The sequence below is a fragment of the Bufo bufo genome, chromosome 3 (genome assembly GCF_905171765.1).
Source record: "Bufo bufo chromosome 3, aBufBuf1.1, whole genome shotgun sequence".
NCBI lineage: Eukaryota > Metazoa > Chordata > Amphibia > Anura > Bufonidae > Bufo > Bufo bufo.
The window spans coordinates 5,781,440-5,802,269 of NC_053391.1; the positions used below are offsets into that span (position 1 = coordinate 5,781,440).

Below are 20,830 nucleotides of genomic sequence, written 5' to 3' on the forward strand. Positions count from 1 at the left end.
GATCTCTTACAGGGGGATATGATAGTACAATTAACCCCTTCAGGTGCGGCACCTGAGGGGTTAATTGTGCTGATCACGGCCCCCTGTAAGAGATCGGGTGCTGCCAGGCAGCAGGGGGCAGTCATGTACACAGTTTGTAGTATATTCTAACTAGAAGCGTCCCCATCACCATGGGAACGCCTCTGTGTTAGAATATACTGTCGGAAATGAGGTTTCACGATCTAACTCATATCCGACAGTATATTCTAACATAGAGGCGTTCCCATGGTGATGGGGACGCTTCATGTTAAAATATACCATCGGATTGGAGAAAACTCTGATCCGATGGTATAAAAGGGACTCCAGACTTTACATTGAAAGTCAATGGGGGACGGATCCGTTTGAAATGGCACCATATTGTGTCAACGTCAAACGGATCCGTCCCCATTGACTTGCATTGTAATTCAGGACGGATCCGTTTGGCTCCGCACGGCCAGGCGGACACCAAAACGACTTTTTTTTCATGTCCGTGGATCCTCCAAAAATCAAGGAAGACCCACGGACGAAAAAACGGGAACCCCGTTTTGCGGACCGCAAAAAAATACGGTCGTGTGCATGAGGCCTTAGTCAGGGAAAATCCTCCTATTAACAACAGTGGGCTCCGGCTGACTGGTGAGAGCAGGGATGGCCAACCTGCGGCTCTCCAGCTGTTGCAAAACTACAACTCCCAGCATGCCCAGACTGTCTACAACAGGGGTGCACTGTGCGCCACATGCGGCCCCCGTCCTGCTGGGCAGAAACACAGCTGATCGTGTTTCTGCCCGGAACACCGCAGGAAAGCGGCTCCTGCTCCGCACTGTAGCACGGGAAGGAGGGAGACAGCGGGGGAGCCGAGGAGAGGGCAGAAGCAGAGTATCAGCGCTTCTGCCTCCTCCTCACAGGTGAGCAGTTTAGACCCGGCAATCTTGTGATCGTCAGGGGCAGTGGACTGCCGAGCCTCGCCGGCCCTGTACAAAGCCCCTTCCTCAGCAGACTGGTTTTCCCTGTAACTGGGGCTCCTTTGGATGCTCTAGATACAGCGGAAATAGTGCAAAAAAAGAAATTGAAAACACAATTTAAAAACAAAATATACAAATAAAAGTGCGGGAAAAAAAAGTCAGTGTCCCCTAGAGGTCTTTTAAACATACAGTGCTGTAAATATATATATATAAAAAAAGATGTAAAATAAATCAATAAAATACAAGTAAAAGAAAACTGTTGAAAAGGGTTTACTGTCATATTATGTGGCAAAAATATATTTTCAAATTTAAAAAAAGTGGTGATGTCGGCTGATTTGCATATTTCATCAGGATGAAAGATGTACAATTATCGTCAGCGCATCTCCCCGTGTAATCAGGAATGTGCTACCGATAATCGATAGAAGTGAATGAGGGAGGAATGACTGTGGTAGCGATCATTCCTCCCCAGTCACTTTGCATTAGGCTGATGCAAACAAGCGCTGATTAACTTTTTTTTGCGGCCCCTTGAAATAGTGCGATGTGACAATGCGGCCCCCAGACCAAAAAAGGTTGTGCACCCCTGGTCTACAACTATCAGCCTACAGCAGGGCATGGTGGGGATTGTAGTTTTACAACAGCTGGAGAGCCGCGGGTCGGCCATCCCTGGGTTAGAGCATCTGCCTTCAGTACACAAGATCCCGGGTTGGAGACCTGCAAGCGACTTAAAAGTAGAAACCAGTTAGATACAGGAGCAGTGATGGCCAGTTCGCCCGCGAACACATGCAGGCTGCCATCTTAACTCACAAGTCCGGCGATGCACAGGTAAGTCCTTACCTGTGCCTGTGCGCGAGCCGGTCTGAAACAAATGCGGTCACTGGGAGCAGGCAGTTCCGAGAACAGCCACCGGGGGCCTTCATCAGGCCATTGTCTTGAGATAACCACGAACTGTGGATATTCTCTTTGAAACTATATACATCGGGATGAACTGTGACCTATGCTGCAATGTATTTGAGATATTTTATTATGGTGTATTGTACATTCATCCATATAACTGCCCTCATAGTAGATGTATAGTGCCTCATAAGGACTGTGTTTTTCCCCCTCAACATTATGTCCTTTCCACTCCACCCTTCTTTACACCCCAATCTATTTCTGGGTATGACATGGGTGGTATTAATATATATGCGTATTGTAGATGCGTCTTCATTGATATTGATAAGAAATGAGGACAAACATTATAGCTCACTATATAGTTAGGGACATACTACAATACATTATAGACCTAAACAAAATCCCCCTGCTTAGGCAGGACATAGTCGGATCGACATACTTTTTAAATCGAAACTGGGGATGAGAGTATCCTGTGGAGCGCATTTGCGTTCCACAGATTACCTACACAGGAACCGGAAAGAGGCTTTAAGATCGGAAGCTGCTCCTTGGAACGCATATGCGTTCCAAAGACCGGAAGGGCGGCGCTGCACTGACCGGACTATACTGTTCCTAAGTAATCGGAGCATCCGCTGTTTGGAACGCATATGCGTTCCAACAACAGGAAGTGGGGCCGACCCGGAGGTTATGTAAACCACCAATAGGGCTATTGGCGCCAATCGGCAGCACTTTAAATACAGCTGCAGCATCAATCATGAGATCGCCTACCAGGGGGAATGATAGCAGAGGTTAGGACTCCATCATGTAGTCTGATATACCTTGGTCATTGCAATCACAGGCTCTTGATTCTTTGGTGTGTATTTAGTGCAAGCACCATTGGTGATTGTCATTTTTGATTTCAGTCTGGGTCTTACAAAGACTATGTGACAGTGAGACAACGGGAACGATATCCTGCTGGGATGTATCCTATCATCTGAGTCTGCACTGACCAATGATTTTATCTATCTGAGTGGTGGACACCATACTGACTTTGGTATATGACTATTTTCTGCCCTATAGGATGCGGAACACACCACCTGCTTTTAAAGGACTCTGATGCAGGCCCTATTATCAATGTGTGCCCATGACTGACCCGGAATGGTGCTATTAAGCATGTCTATTGGCCCGATCACAGCCCCCTGCATCAACTAAATGTAGAGCGACTATCCGACTCTGCTTTATGCCGGCATTTATCTTGTTGCACTCACCCGTATAGACTAGCAGCTTTATTAATCCTCCTGATGATCCCATAGCGCTGTCTAGGGGGAAACGCGTCGAGGTAACCCAGGTGTATGACTATAAAGTCAACCCTGACCACTTATATGTTTTGTATATGTCTGTACTGTATGTTTTGTGTTTTGCTTTTCTTCCATCCAGCCGATTTATATACTAACGATATTTCATTATCCCCACCTCATACCTGGGGCACTCTAGAACAATCCCTGCAGTTCCCCTCTAGGGACTTTTAAGGGTTAGTAGTCTAGGCACGTGGACAGGGGGCCTCCACCATCAGGAGTCTTCCCTGGGCTGAGGTTGTAGGATAGGGGTAGATATAGGGATAATCATTCCCGTACCCCAAATTATTACTCTATGCTGGATGTGACTATCGGTCACACCTTTTTTTGTTTGTATATTTTGTCTGTCATATATAGCGAACCCAATTGGGATCCTTTTAAGGTATACCATTAAAATTGTTATTTTCGTTTTTTTTTTTTCTTTATGCTGGAATTGCGTTCTCGGAACTGCCTGCTCCCGGTGACCGCATTTGTTTCAGACCGGCTCGCGCACAGGCACAGGTAAGGACTTACCTGTGCATCGCCGGACTTGTGAGTTAAGATGGCAGCCCGCGAACTGGCCATCACTGTACAGGAGTATCTTCAAATACTGACAATGTTTGGGGATCCCCCCTTCATAGTCATAGTGCTGACTCCAGATATGGAGCCGTCAGAGCAGGGACTCCTCAGCTACATATGGAGTCGGAGCCGGGACTCCTCAGCTACATATGGAGTCGGAGCCGGGACTCCTCAGCTACATATGGAGTCGGAGCCGGGACTCCTCAGCTACATATGGAGTCGGAGCCGGGACTCCTCAGCTACATATGGAGTCGGAGCCGGGACTCCTCAGCTACATATGGAGTCAGAGCCGGGACTCCTCAGCTACATATGGAGTCGGAGCCGGGACTCCTCAGCTACATATGGAGTCGGAGCCGGGACTCCTCAGCTACATATGGAGTCGGAGCAGGGACTCCTCAGCTACATATGGAGTCAGAGCAGGGACTCCTCAGCTACATATGGAGTCGGAGCCGGGACTCCTCAGCTACATATGGAGTCGGAGCAGGGACTCCTCAGCTACATATGGAGTCAGAGCCGGGAAATAATGTGCCCTTCTATTTGCCAGGTAATGGTCTCCTGCCAGAAATACCAGCTGGGCTGGTGGCAGCTCTGACCCTCAGTCCACGCCACGGACCAGCCTATGCCTGTCTCTGCTTACACTGCGTCTTGCACACCCACGATAATAACGGTGCCTTTCTTGTTTTGCTCCAATTCTGCACAGCTGCAAAAACGAGGTTATAATAAATTGCAAATGAGTGCTGTAACGGACCGTGGCGGCGTTCTGGCTGTAAGTGCCCGGGCCCCTCTGTGTTTTGTGCACCGAACTCCTCCGCAGTGTATCCTCTGGCCATCTCCAACTCCCGAGATCCCGCGCGTGCACAGTTCACCGCCGGGTCCGGGCATGCGCACTCCGATAACCACATTACCGCTGCTGTCTCTTCCTGCCTTTCCGCCTCTTCTATCTTTGCCAATTTCACACCGGTCGCCGGCGCTCGTGCACTGCCGCAAATATCGCCGATGCCGCGAGTGGTTATTGGAGAGCGCGTGCCCGGCGGTGAACTCTGCACACCCATCATGAAGGGGCTGGCCACGCGGGATACACTGGGGAGGAGTTAGGTGCGCAAAACACGGAGGAGCCTGTGCGCTTACAGCAAGAACACCGCGAGATGAGGGCGTGGTCAGAGGAAGGAGAACAGAGCCTCTAGCAGTAGGGACACACCCCCATTGCTCCCAGAGGCTCATTTGCATAAAATAAAAGTTTGTTTTTCACAAAAACAGAGGCACCAAAAAATAAGCGACAAGACTGTAAGCGCCAGCGGACATGAGCCCCTGTAATAACCAGGTCCTGGTGACAGAAGCCCATGAAACTACATGAATGTGGTATCGCTGTAATCGTACTGACCGGAGACTGAAAGGAACAGGAACGTTTTATCTCATAGGGAACGCATTTTTTTTCCAGTTCCACCACATTTGTAGTTTTTCTTTCAGCTTCTTACTACATTGTTTGCATCAGTAAATGTTTGCAGATAACAAGCTCTCATACGGTTATGGCTGTGGGAGGGCCGGGAGTAAAACACATAACAGAAAAAGGTCTGGTTCTGAGAGGGTTAATCAGGTGACGCAAAGCGACGCGTCTACGCAGACAACTGGTTGCTGCTGCAGATTCCCTACATAGAATCACTGACATGTGACAGAGGTCTTACATTCTATTACAGTAACTGTGAGTACGGCATGCTGGGGCCCCGATCCTCCCCTGGGGCAAAGGCCGCGGCAGGAAAAAACTTCTGTTACCCATGAAGCTGGAAGATAGAGAAGGGCCATCAATTATTAACCTCTTGCGGACACATGATGTCCTGGTACTTAAGGACCCATGACGTACCGGTACGTCATGTGTAGGTCCAATCACCGCCGCACGAGCGGGGGGGTTCCCAATTCAGACCTGCGGTTTGCGGCGTTTACGGGAGTTGCGGCGGGCGGTCAGAGGTGCCATCGGGTCCCCGTTCGACTGTAGGAGGGACCCAATGGCATAGAAGGCAGCGCGCTGCCTTCCGGTGACGAGCCGGTGAGATCCAGCCCCCAGGCAGGAAGCTGTATGAGTAATACTCACAGTATTACTCATACAGCCAATGCATTCCAATACAGAAGTACTGGAATGCATTGTAAAGGGGATTAGATCCCCAAAGTGGGACAAAAAATAAAGTGAAAAGAAAAGTTGAAAAAATTAAGTTTTCCCCAAAAAAATGTAAAAGTTTCAAGTAAAAATAAACAAAAATGTAATTTTCCCCAAATAAAGTAATTTTTTTTTGTTAAAAATCGGAAAAAAATTAAGTTTACATATTAGGTATCGCCGCGTCCGTATCAACCGGCTCTATAAACATATCACATGACCTAACCCCTCAGATGAACACCGTAAAAAATAAAAACTGTACTAAATAAACTATTTTTTTGTCACCTTACATCACAAAAAGTACAACAGCAAGCAATCAAAAATGCGTATGCCCCCCCCAAAATAGTACCAATCTAACCGTCACCTCATCCCGCAAAAAATTAGCCCCTACCTGAGACAATCGCTCAAAAAATGTAAAAAAACTATGGCTCAGAATATGGAGACACTAGAAACATCATTTTTTTTGTTTTAAAAACGCTGTTATTGTGTAAAACTGAAGTAAAATAAAAAAAAGCATACATATTGGTATCGCCGCGTCCGTAATATCCTGCTCTATAAAAATATCACATGATCTTACCTCTCAGGTGAACACCAAAAAAAAATAAAAACTGTAAAAAAAGCCATTTTTTGTCACCTTACAACACAAAAAGTGTAATAGCAAACAATTAAAAAGTCACACGCACCCCAAGATAGTGCCAATCAAACCGTCATCTCATCCCACAAAAAATAAGACCCTACTTTAAGATAATTACCCAAAAACTGAAAAAACTATGGCTCTCAGAATATGGAGACACTAAAACATGATTTTCTTTTGTTTCAAAAATGATATTATTGTGTAAAACTTACATTAATAAAATAAAAAGTATACATATTAGGTATCGCCGCGTCCGTAATATCCTGCTCTATAAAAATATCACATGATCTTACCCCTCAGGTGAACACCGTAAAAAAATAAAAACAGTGTAAAAAAAGCCATTTTTTTGTCACCTTACATCACAAAAAGTGTGATAGCAAGCAATCAAAAAGTCATACGCACCCCAAAATAGTGTCAATCAAACCGTAATCTCATCCCGCAAAAATCATATCCTACCCAAGATAATCGCCCAAAAACTGAAAAAACTATGGCTCTCAGACTATGGAAACACTAAAACAGGATTTTTTTTGTTTCAAAAATGAAATCATTGTGTAAAACTTACATAAATAAAAAAAATTGTATACATATTAGGTATCGCCGCGTCCGTGACAACCTGGTCTATAAAATTACCACATGATCTAACCTGTCAGATGAATTTTGTAAATAACAAAAAAAAAAAATGGTGCCAAAACAGCAATTTTTTGTTGCCTTGACTAAATGTAATATAGAGCAACCAAAAATCATATGTACCCTAAAATAGTACCAACAATACTGCCACCCTATCCCGTAGTTTCCAAAATAGGGTCACTTTTTGGAGTTTATACTCTAGGGGTGCATCAGGGGGGCTTCAAATGGGACATGGAAGCTTAAAATTATCCCAGTGAAATCTGCCCTCCAAAAACCATATGGCGTTCCTTTCCTTCTGCGCCCTGCCGTGTGCCCGTAAACTACAGAATCAGGGTAATAAATATTGAGATGTTTGGCTGTTAACCCTTGCTTTGTAACTGGAAAAAAATTATTAAAATGGAAAATCTGCCAAAAAAGTGAAATTTTGAAATCGTATCTCTATTTTCCATTAATTCTTGCGGAACACCTAAAGGGTTAACAAAGGTTGTAAAATCAGTTTTGAATACCTTGAGGGGTGTAGTTTTGGGTGGTTTCTATTATGTAAGCCTCACAAAGTGACTTCAGACCTGAACTGGTCCTTAAAAAGTGGGTTTTTGAAAATTTCTGAAAAATTTCAAGATTTGCTTCTAAACTTCTAAGCCTTGTAACATCCCCCAAAAATAAAATGTCATTCCCAAAATGATCCTAACATGAAGTAGACATATGGGGAATGTAAAGTAATAACTCTTTTTGGAGGTATCACTATGTATTATAGAAGTGGAGAAACTGAAACTTGGAAATTTGCTAATTTTTCAAATTTTTGGGTAAATTTTTTTATAAATAAAAATTAATTTTTTGACTCCATTTTAGCAGTGTCATGAAGTACAATATGTGACGAAAAAACAATCTCAGAACGGCCTGGATAAGTCAAAGCGTTTTAAAGTTATCAGCACTTAAAGTGACACTGGTCAGATTTGCAAAAAATGGCCAAGTCCCGGTCCTTAAGGAGTTAATCTGCATCACAGATCTACTTAGAGCTGATCCTGAGATATATCATGTCTAATGCTCCAGTCACAGCCAGAGCTGCACACATTAGAACGCTGTTATATCATGTCTTATTTTCCAGTCATATCCAGTGCTGAACTCCCTATTAGGGCTCATGCACATGACAGTATTTTGCGTTCAGTATACTGTCCGTTTTTTTTAGTTCAGTATGCGGTACATATACTGAACCATTCATTTCAATGGTTCAGCAAAAAAAAACGGAAGTATCTCGGTGTGCATTCCGTTTCAGTATTTCCGTACCATGAAAAGATAGAACATGTCCTATTCTTGTCCGCAAATCACGGTGCTTGGCTCCATTCAAGTCAAGGGGTCCGCCCAAAAAACGGAACACATATGGAAATGCATCCGTAGGTCTTCCGTATCTGTTCCGTTTTTACTGAACCATCTATTGAAAATGTTATGCCCAGCCCAATTTGTTCTATGTAATTACTGTATACTGTACATGGCATACGGAAAAACGGAACGGAAACAACAAATGGAACAACGGATCCATAAAAAACGGACCGCAAAACACTGAATAAGCCATACGGTCATGTGCATGAGCCCTAATGCTGTTATATAACTTATACTGTAGTCACATCCAGAGCAGCACTCACCGCAATGCATGTATATCATGTTTTATACTGTAGTCACATCCAGAGCAGCACTCACCACAATGAATGTATATCATGTTTTATACTGTAGCCACATCCAGAGCAGCACTCACCACAATGCATGTATATCATGTTTTATACTGTAGTCACATCCAGAGCAGCACTCACCGCAATGCATGTATATCATGTTTTATACTGTAGTCACATCCAGAGCAGCACTCACCACAATGCATGTATATCATGTTTTATACTGTAGTCACATCCAGAGCAGCACTCACTGCAATGCATGCATATCATGTTTTATACTGTAGTCACATCCAGAGCAGCACTCACCGCAATGCATGTATATTATGTTTTATACTGCAGTCACATCCAGAGCAGCGCTCACCGCAATGCATGTATATCATGTTTTATACTGTAGTCACATCCAGAGCAGCACTCACCACAATGCATGTATATCATGTTTTATACTGTAGTCACATCCAGAGCAGCACTCGCCACAATGCATGTATATCATGTTTTATACTGTAGTCACATCCAGAGCAGCACTCGCCACAATGCATGTATATCATGTTTTATACTGTAGTCACATCCAGAGCAGCACTCGCCACAATGCATGTATATCATGTTTTATACTGTAGTCACATCCAGAGCAGCACTCGCCACAATGCATGTATATCATGTTTTATACTGTTGTCACATCCAGAGCAGCACTCGCCACAATGCATGTATATCATGTTTTATACTGTAGTCACATCCAGAGCAGCACTCACCACAATGCATGTATATCATGTTTTATACTGTAGTCACATCCAGAGCAGCACTCACCACAATGCATGTATATCATGTTTTATACTGTAGTCACATCCAGAGCAGCACTCACCACAATGCATGTATATCATGTTTTATACTGTAGTCACATCCAGAGCAGCACTCACCACAATGCATGTATATCATGTTTTATACTGTAGTCACATCCAGAGCAGCACTCACTAAAACGCTGTTATAACATGTCTTATTCTTTTGCATCAAGCCTTTCTAATCCAGGCGCAGCCAGAGCTGCGCTTACAATTCTGCTGTTGTATGTATATATATATTTTCTTTGTTCTCCAGACACATCAAGAGCTATGCAGAGTGAACAGTAATCCAGCTCGTCACAGCCAGGAAAGAGGTACAGTTGTGAATGCAGCTCTGGATGTGACTGGAGTATTAGACATTATTTATAGAATTATTGAGCAAGCTGTCCTGAGCTAGTCCCATTCGCACAGCTGACAGTTTGTTACAATGTATCAGTGCAGGTGGTGTAATTAGAACAGCCCCCTCCTCCAGATTGCTCTCTCAGCCGCTCCGCCTGTTTCCTACACGTATATAATGTATAGTGCACCTCCTGGACGGGCCCCTTCTGAATTCGGGCCCCGTAGCAGCCCCCTCCCCTGCTTTCACTATAGCTACGTCCCCTGCAGATAAGAGTTAATGCCCACGCCCAACGTAAGGGCTCCGTGCCCGTGCTGCGGACCGCAATTTGCACGGGCCCCGACCGCGGGGCAGCCGATCGCGGACCCATTAACTTGATCCAGTGCTTCCGTTCCGTGACTCCGTTCCGCATCTCCTGGATTGCGGACCCTTTGAAGTGAATGTGTCCGCGATCTGGGGTGCACATGGCCGATGCCCGTGTATTGCGGACCCCCTGTATGCGGGCCGCAATACGGCCACGGCCGGGAAGTGTCAGTCTGTTTAGCTGACAGAGGACGGTCTAGACTGGATCCAGTTATGGCGGCGGAGGCGGGCGTGTCGGATTGTGTAACGCACACCGCTGTGTATATAGAGGGGGTCCGGTCACCTGCCAGCCCCGGAGGGAGGTGCTGGGTCAGAGGACAAGAGCCTACAGTCCAGGAGAGGAGGTGCTGGGTCAGAGGACAAGAGCCTACAGTCCAGGAGAGGAGGTGCTGGGTCAGAGGACAAGAGCCTACAGTCCAGGAGAGGAGGTGCTGGGTCAGAGGACAAGAGCCTACAGTCCAGGAGAGGAGGGTGGACGGAGCAGTAGACCCCTGAATGTAAGAGGTAGGGGGTCAGGGGTGGGCACTATCTTAAAGGGGCCGTGCAGTCTAAACCTTCATCGTGTAGTGAAAATTTCTGCAGCTTTCTAATCAACACTGTGTTTCCTCCATTATCAAGATCTCTGCTTGCTGTCACTGAGTGGAGCTCATTTATACCTGGAGGCTGTCCAGAGCCAGCCCTGCATCTACAGCTGAGGGTTTGTTACAGTGTATGAGTCTAGTCTATCCTCTATCTACAAACACTGCAGCTGCACAAATCTCTTGCCTGATGGTTTGTTACAATGTATCAGTCTGGCTGTTCATCTCACGGAGGGCCTGAAGGCAAACCATCTCCCTTCCATGTCAGGCCCTGTTCACACTTGGCAACTTTTCCTTGTTTTTCTAGAACATGGTGGATTTCCTCCTGCCCCCCCCCCCCCCCCCCCCCCCCCCCTCCCGGCCTTGACAGGTTTTACATAGGTCCCTGTGACGGTGAAACAGAATTGTGAATGCAGCTCTGAATGTGGCTGATGTATGTCATAGCACAATTCTGAATTAGCTTGGGTTGTGGCCAGAGCATAAGACAATAGGTAACAGCAGAATTGTAAATGCAGCTTTGTATGTGACTAGAGCATAAGACATAATATATCAGCAGGATTGTGAATGAAGCTCCAGATATGACTAGAGAAGAAAGCATGATTTAACAGCAGAATTGTGAATGCAGCTCTGGATGTGACGGGAGTATAAGACGATATGTAAAAGCAGAATTGTGAATGCAGCTCTGGATGTAACTGGAGTATAAGACGATATGTGACACCAGAATTGTGAATGCAGCTCTGGATGTGACTGGAGTATAAGACAACATGTGACACCAGAATTGTGAAAGCAGCTCTGGATGTGACTGGAGTATAAGACAATATGTGACACCAGAATTGTGAAAGCAGCTCTGGATGTGACTGGAGTATAAGACAATATGTGACACCAGAATTGTGAATGCAGCTCTGGATGTGACGGGAGTATAAGACGATATGTAAAAGCAGAATTGTGAAAGCAGCTCTGGATGTGACTGGAGTATAAGACAATATGTGACACCAGAATTGTGAAAGCAGCTCTGGATGTGACTGGAGTATAAGACAATATGTGACACCAGAATTGTGAATGCAGCTCTGGATGTGACGGGAGGATGATGTAGCTCAGGATAAGTAAATGACTATCAGGCGTCCTCATGCAGATGTGTGCGGATGTAGTGGCGTCATACAGTGCACATTGATATCATGCACCTGATGGTGTCATTACCGCTGGTCGCCTGTAGGGCGGCGCTGTGTAACATCACTTCTCCCTCTCCATAGGTCGGGGCAGGGGGAGGCCGAGATGTCCCTCATTTGCCTGGCGGACTTTGAAGCTTACGCCAAAGATAATTTACCTAAAGCCACATGGGAGTATTACGCCGCGGGGGCAGACGATTGCGGCACCCGGGATGACAACTTACTTGCCTTCAAGCGGTAACTATATAAACCTAGAGGTTGTCAGTGAATGGTGGGTAATGGCTGACATGAGGTTTGTGCTCCACAGGATTCGACTGAGACCCCGGATGCTGCGAGACGTGTCCGTAACGGACTCCAGAACCACCATCTTAGGAACCGAGATCAGCTGCCCCATCGGGATAGCACCTACCGCCTTCCACTGCCTGGCCTGGCCAGACGGAGAGATCAGCACCGCCAGAGGTAGCAGCAGCGCTACTGAGAAGGGGTTAACATACATCATATACAATACAGGAGAGGACCCTGCCCACAAGAGCTTACAATCTACAAGGGAAGGGGGTGGCGGTACATGCTGCTCATGTGGCTGTGTGGTGGCGGCATGCTTGTAATCAATATAAAGCTATATGTGGCCCCTGCTGTACATATATAACTATATACAGGAGATGCCCAGGTTATACCAGCTGTACATATATAACTATATACAGGAGATGCCCGGGTTATACCAGCTGTACATATATAATTATATACAGGAGATGCCCAGGTTATACCAGCTGTACATATATAATTATATACAGGAGATACCCAGGTTATACCAGCTGTACATATATAACTATATACAGGAGATACCCAGGTTATACCAGCTGCACATATATAATTATATACAGGAGATGCCCAGGTTATACCAGCTGTACATATATAATTATATACAGGAGATACCCAGGTTATACCAGCTGTACATATATAACTATATACAGGAGATACCCAGGTTATACCAGCTGTACATATATAATTATATACAGGAGATGCCCAGGTTATACCAGCTGTACATATATAACTATATACAGGAGATACCCGGGTTATACCAGCTGTACATATATAATTATATACAGGAGATACCCAGGTTATACCAGCTGCACATATATAATTATATACAGGAGATGCCCAGGTTATACCAGCTGTACATATATAACTATATACAGGAGATGCCCAGGTTATACCAGCTGTACATATATAATTATATACAGGAGATACCCAGGTTATACCAGCTGTACATATATAATTATATACAGGAGATGCCCAGGTTATACCAGCTGCACATATATAACTATATACAGGAGATGCCCAGGTTATACCAGATGTACATATATAACTATATACAGGAGATACCCAGGTTATACCAGCATGGTCCATATCACTATATACAAGGAGATGTATAACTTATACCAGCTGTACATATATAATTATATACAGGAGATACCCAGGTTATAGCAGGTGTAGATATATAATTATATACAGGAGATACCCAGGTTATACCAGCTGTACATATATAATTATATACAGGAGATGCCCAGGTTATACCAGCTGTACATATATAACTATATACAGGAGATGCCCAGGTTATACCAGATGTACATATATAACTATATACAGGAGATACCCAGGTTATACCAGCTGTACATATATAACTATATACAGGAGATGCCCAGGTTATACCAGATGTACATATATAACTATATACAGGAGATGCCCAGGTTATACCAGATGTACATATATAACTATATACAGGAGATACCCAGGTTATACCAGCTGCACATATATAATTATATACAGGAGATGCCCAGGTTATACCAGCTGCACATATATAACTATATACAGGAGATGCCCAGGTTATACCAGCTGTACATATATAACTATATACAGGAGATGCCCAGGTTATACCAGCTGTACATATATAACTATATACAGGAGATACCCAGGTTATACCAGCTGTACATATATAATTATATACAGGAGATACCCAGGTTATACCAGCTGTACATATATAATTATATACAGGAGATGCCCAGGTTATACCAGCTGCACATATATAACTATATACAGGAGATGCCCAGGTTATACCAGCTGTACATATATAACTATATACAGGAGATGCCCAGGTTATACCAGCTGTACATATATAACTATATACAGGAGATACCCAGGTTATACCAGCTGTACATATATAATTATATACAGGAGATACCCAGGTTATACCAGCTGTACATATATAATTATATACAGGAGATACCCAGGTTATACCAGCTGTACATATATAATTATATACAGGAGATACCCAGGTTATACCAGCTGCACATATATAATTATATACAGGAGATGCCCAGGTTATACCAGCTGTACATATATAACTATATACAGGAGATGCCCAGGTTATACCAGATGTACATATATAATTATATACAGGAGATGCCCAGGTTATACCAGCTGTACATATATAATTATATACAGGAGATGCCCAGGTTATACCAGCTGCACATATATAATTATATACAGGACATGCCCAGGTTATAGCAGCTGTACATATATAATTATATACAGGAGATGCCCAGGTTATACCAGCTGTACATATATAATTATATACAGGAGATACCCAGGTTATACCAGCTGTACATATATAATTATATACAGGAGATACCCAGGTTATACCAGCTGCACATATATAATTATATACAGGAGATGCCCAGGTTATACCAGCTGCACATATATAACTATATACAGGAGATGCCCAGGTTATACCAGATGTACATATATAATTATATACAGGAGATGCCCAGGTTATACCAGCTGTACATATATAATTATATACAGGAGATGCCCAGGTTATACCAGCTGCACATATATAATTATATACAGGACATGCCCAGGTTATAGCAGCTGTACATATATAATCCCTGGTGGTCTAGAGTACTGAATGGGGCTGAGCTGCAGTATTTTCCATTGTGTCGGTAGAATAATAATGGATCGCTGGAGCATTGTTGCCCCTAGTGCTAATGGTTAAATCCCTGGTGGTCTAGGGTAGTGAAGGGGCACATGTTACAGACCATGGAGGACTAGGGTGGTAAAGGGGATAATGGTTAAATCCCTGGTGGTCTAGGGTAGTGAAGGGACACATGTTACAGACCATGGAGGACTAGGGTGGTAAAGGGGATAATGGTTAAATCCCTGGTGGTCTAGGGTAGTGAAGGGACACATGTTACCTACCATGGGGGACTAGGGTGGTAAAGGGGAAAATGGTTGAATCCCTGGTGGTCTAGGGTAGTGAAGGGGCGCATGGTACGTTGCTAATGTCTTTATTGACAAGGATTTTCCAGTTTCATCTGATGTTGTGTTTTGCAGCGGCCGAGACTCAGAATTTATGCTACGTGGCGAGCACCTACTCCACCTGCTCTGTGGAGGAGATAGTCGCCGCCGCCCCCGCTGGTTTCCGCTGGTTCCAGTTGTACATTTACCGGGACCGTAAGCTGTCCGAGCAGCTGGTGCACCGGGTGGAGGCGCTGGGCTTCAAGGCGCTGGTTCTGACTGTGGACCTTCCATACACCGGCAAGAGGAGGAGCGACATCCGTAATAACTTTCGACTTCCTCCTCACCTCAAGGTTAAGAACTTTGAGGGAGTTTTCAAAGTAAGTGCAGCTTCCCTGGTGTCTGGTGGGTTTATTATACTATCCCTGGTGTCTGGTGGGGTTTATTATACTATCCCTGGTGTCTGGTGGGGTTTATTATACTATCCCTGGTGTCTGGTGGGTTTATTATACTATCCCTGGTGTCTGGTGGGTTTATTATACTATCCCTGGTGTCTGGTGGGGTTTATTATACTATCCCTGGTGTCTGGTGGGTTTATTATACTATCCCTGGTGTCTGGTGGGTTTATTATAATATCCCTGGTGTCTGGTGGGTTTATTATACTATCCCTGGTGTATGGTGGGGTTTATTATACTATCCCTGGTGTCTGGTGGGGTTTATTATACTATCCCTGGTGTCTGGTGGGTTTATTATACTATCCCTGGTGTATGGTGGGGTTTATTATACTATCCCTGGTGTCTGGTGGGGTTTATTATACTATCCCTGGTGTCTGGTGGGTTTATTATACTATCCCTGGTGTATGGTGGGGTTTATTATACTATCCCTGGTGTCTGGTGGGGTTTATTATACTATCCCTGGTGTCTGGTGGGGTTTATTATACTATCCCTGGTGTCTGGTGGGGTTTATTATACTATCCCTGGTGTCTGGTGGGGTTTATTATACTATCCCTGGTGTCTGGTGGGGTTTATTATACTATCCCTGGTGTCTGGTGGGGTTTATTATACTATCCCTGGTGTCTGGTGGGGTTTATTATAATATCCCTGGTGTCTGGTGGGTTTATTATAATATCCCTGGTGTCTGGTGGGTTTATTATACTATCCCTGGTGTATGGTGGGGTTTATTATACTATCCCTGGTGTATGGTGGGGTTTATTATACTATCCCTGGTGTATGGTGGGGTTTATTATACTATCCCTGGTGTCTGGTGGGGTTTATTATACTATCCCTGGTGTCTGGTGGGGTTTATTATAATATCCCTGGTGTCTGGTGGGGTTTATTATAATATCCCTGGTGTCTGGTGGGTTTATTATACTATCCCTGGTGTCTGGTGGGTTTATTATACTATCCCTGGTGTCTGGTGGGTTTATTATACTATCCCTGGTGTCTGGTGGGGTTTATTATACTATCCCTGGTGTCTGGTGGGGTTTATTATAATATTTCTGGTGTCTGGTGGGGTTTATTATACTATCCCTGGTGTCTGGTGGGGTTTATTATACTATCCCTGGTGTCTGGTGGGGTTTATTATAATATTTCTGGTGTCTGGTGGGGTTTATTATACTATCCCTGGTGTCTGGTGGGGTTTATTATACTATCCCTGGTGTCTGGCGGGGTTTATTATAATATCCCTGGTGTCTGGTGGGGTTTATTATACTATCCCTGGTGTATGGTGGGGTTTATTATACTATCCCTGGTGTATGGTGGGGTTTATTATACTATCCCTGGTGTATGGTGGGGTTTATTATACTATCCCTGGTGTCTGGTGGGTTTATTATACTATCCCTGGTGTCTGGTGGGTTTATTATACTATCCCTGGTGTCTGGTGGGGTTTATTATACTATCCCTGGTGTCTGGTGGGGTTTATTATACTATCCCTGGTGTCTGGTGGGGTTTATTATACTATCCCTGGTGTCTGGTGGGGTTTATTATACTATCCCTGGTGTCTGGTGGGGTTTATTATAATATCCCTGGTGTCTGGTGGGGTTTATTATACTATCCCTGGTGTCAGGTGGGGTTTATTATACTATCCCTGGTGTCAGGTGGGGTTTATTATAATATCCCTGGTGTCAGGTGGGGTTTATTATAATATCCCTGGTGTCTGGTGGGGTTTATTATAATATCCCTGGTGTCTGGTGGGGTTTATTATACCATCCCTGGTGTCTGGTGGGGTTTATTATACTATCCCTGGTGTCTGGTGGGGTTTATTATACTATCCCTGGTGTCTGGTGGGGTTTATTATACTATCCCTGGTGTCTGGTGGGGTTTATTATACTATCCCTGGTGTCTGGTGGGGTTTATTATACTATCCCTGGTGTCTGGTGGGGTTTATAATAACCTCCCTGGTGTCTGGTGGGATTTATAATAACCTCCCTGGTGTTAGTGTTTCCTTTCTCCCTGTTTCTTTAGGAACATTGTGGCCCCGACAATTACGGGGTCCCGGACAACACTCTGGACCCGTCCATTAGTTGGAAGGATATTCATTGGCTGAGAAGTCTGACCCGTCTGCCGATCATCATCAAGGGAATTCTGACCAAGGAGGATGCGGAGCTGGCGGTGAAACATGGAGTGCAGGGAATCATTGTGTCCAACCACGGGGGGCGCCAGCTGGACGGAGAACTGGCCACGGTACATATACCACGTATCTGACCACAGGAGGCTTCTGGGAAATGACGTTATCTGCCCCCAGATATCATTTATTCTTATTGGAAGGTTGAGGCACAAAGTGCGAAATTTATCATGAGAAACCAGTGGTAATCACACCCAAGCTGCTGCTCCTACCCTTTTATCATGCTTTACACTGCAGCTCTGCTCCATTGGGTTTATGATCCTTGACTTTAACTTCCCTGTGTTGTAGGTAGTCGGCAGTCATTATCATATTTTATAAAGAAAAATTATCCCCAGTACTTTACACTGCAGCTCTCTATTTATCCTAATTACTTTACACTGCAGCTCTCCATCTGTCCCCAGTACTTTACACTGCAGCTTTCCATCTATCCTCCATACTTTACACTGCAGCTCTCCATTTTTCCCCAAAACTTTACACTGCAGATCTCCATTTTTCCTCAACACGTTACACTGCAGCTCTGCATTTATCCCCAGTGCTTTACACTGCAGCTCTCCATCTATATACATTACTTTACACTGCAGCTCTGCATTTGTCCCCAGTGCTTTACACTGCAGCTCTCATCTATATACATTACTTTACACTGCAGCTCTCCATCTATACACATTACTTTACACTGCAGCTCTCTATCTATACCCATTACTTTACACTGCAGCTCTTCATTAATCCCTATTACTTTACACTGCTGCTGTCCATCTATACCCAGTACTTTACACTGCAGCTCTCCATCAATCCCCTTTACTTTACACTGCAGCTTTCCATCTGTCCCCAGTACTTTACACTCCAATTTTGCATCTATGTACAAAGCTTTACACTGCAGCTCTGCCTATCCCTAATGCTTTACACTGCAGCTCTGCTCTCCTGCTTGTTGTCCACGTATAATAATTTAGGATCTGCACTTACCAGCCACGCAGGGGTCCCAGCACCCGATGGTGGTCTCATGCCGGTGGGGGGCTTGTCTTCACAGATCGACGCCCTGTCTGAGGTAGTGGAAGCGGTGCAGGGTCGGACCGAGGTGTACATAGACGGGGGGATACGGACGGGGAGCGACGTCCTGAAGGCGCTGGCCCTGGGAGCAAAGTGCGTGTTCATTGGACGCCCCATTGTCTGGGGTCTGGCGTACAAGGTGAGAGGTCGCCCTTCACGGTCCATAGTGACAGCAGATATTGGGGGGCACTCATTACACTCTGTCTTATCTCAGGGCGAAGAAGGTGTCCGGGGGGTGCTGCAGATCCTGACTGACGAATTCCGGCTGTCCATGGCGCTCTCTGGTGAGTCTGTGGGCCCTAGAGCTTACAATCTAACCCGTGCAGAACCAGACGTATAATAATGGGGCCGCCCCTCCCCCAACACTCGCACAATTCTGGGAAATATAAAAATTGCACTTGGCGGAGCGCCATCTGGTACAAGGCCATGCCACGGCTGGGACACCCCCGGCGGGCGTGACATCCACTCGACCCAGGCCCTGATTGTAATGGATCTGGAGACCTCATCAAAGGTGGTAACATTCCGATAATCTGGAACTCTCAGAATGGCCAGGTGCTGGATTAGCGGTGCTTTAGCCTACCTAGGCCGGGTTCTGGTCATTGACACCTGCCCGGCTGGACCATCAGGTCACCACCGGCTTAATGCCAGATTATCGGGTTGTCTGGAGCATCTGGTTCCGGACTGCAGGAATTCCGCTCTGTACTTATTCTTCCCTTCTGCTCTGCAGGATGCCGGAACATTTCTGAAATCAACCGAAACCTCGTCCAGTTCTCCAGACTCTGAAAGTTCTCACAGCCGAGAACCGAAATGTGAAATCAACAGAATCCTCAAGATGCTGGAAGATTATAATGATTATGATGATTATGCGCCCCCAATGGAGACCCCTATAAATGGTCCCCCCCTCCATGGAGACCACTATAAATGGTCCCCCCCTCCATGGAGACCACTAAAAATGGTCCCCCCACCCCATGGAGACCACTATAAATGCCCCCCCCCCATGGAGACCACTATAAATGCCCCCCCCCCCATGGAGACCACCATAAAAGGTTCGTCCCCCCCCCTCCATGGAGACCCCTATAAATGGTCCCCCCCTCCATGGAGACCACTATAAATGGTCCCCCCACCCCATGGAGACCACTATAAATGGTCCCCCACCCCATGGAGACCACTATAAATGCCCCCCCCCCCCATGGAGACCACTATAAATGCCCCCCCCCCCCCCCATGGAGACCACCATAAAAGGTTCGTCCCCCCCCCTCCATGGAGACCCCTATAAATGGTCCCCCCCCCTCCATGGAGACCACTATAAATGGTCCCCCCACCCCATGGAGACCACTATAAATGGTCCCCCACCCCATGGAGACCACTATAAATGCCCCCCCCCCCCCCCCCATGGAGACCACCATAAATGGTCCCCCCCATGGAGGCCACTATAAAAGGTTCGTCCCCCCCCCCTCCATGGAGACCCCTATAAATGGTCCCCCCAATGGAGAACCCTATAAATGGGCCCTTCCACCCCATGGAGACCCCTATTAATGAACTGTATGTAAGCCAAGAAAACTGTGGTGATTCATTGGACTTTAATCAGTACCTAGAACATGAGCAGATCATTCACCGGATCATTCATTCTGGATCAGTTCTCGACTGCTGGACACTGCAGCATCTGATTACCTGTAGATTCACCTATAAATTTACCCCATATCTGGGTGTACCTCCCTGGGCAGCCTGATACCTCATCTAGACAGGTGCTATTACTGGGTTCTAGGTC

At 45.4% G+C, this 20,830-nt stretch overlaps 1 protein-coding gene across 4 annotated transcripts in view; it reads left to right on the top strand.

Annotated features, from left to right (window-relative positions):
- HAO2 (hydroxyacid oxidase 2) overlaps positions 1-20,069 on the top strand; it is a 31,928-nt gene extending 11,859 nt beyond the window's left edge. Inside the window, exons 1-9 of one of the 4 annotated variants that reach the window (XM_040422798.1) lie at positions 10,595-10,655; positions 10,793-10,855; positions 12,187-12,339; positions 12,410-12,561; positions 15,493-15,776; positions 17,859-18,077; positions 19,043-19,201; positions 19,277-19,346; positions 19,790-20,069. In XM_040422798.1, coding sequence (XP_040278732.1) covers positions 10,854-10,855; positions 12,187-12,339; positions 12,410-12,561; positions 15,493-15,776; positions 17,859-18,077; positions 19,043-19,201; positions 19,277-19,346; positions 19,790-19,845 — 1,095 coding nt within the window. In that variant the 5' untranslated portion in view covers positions 10,595-10,655; positions 10,793-10,853 and the 3' untranslated portion in view covers positions 19,846-20,069. Of the gene's footprint in view, positions 1-5,395; positions 5,457-10,594; positions 10,656-10,792; positions 10,856-10,970; positions 11,056-12,186; positions 12,340-12,409; positions 12,562-15,492; positions 15,777-17,858; positions 18,078-19,042; positions 19,202-19,276; positions 19,347-19,789 lie in introns of those variants that run through there. The other 3 variants (XM_040422801.1, XM_040422799.1, XM_040422802.1) reach the window with 3 other exon arrangements.
- The last annotated feature ends 761 nt before the right edge of the window (positions 20,070-20,830 follow it).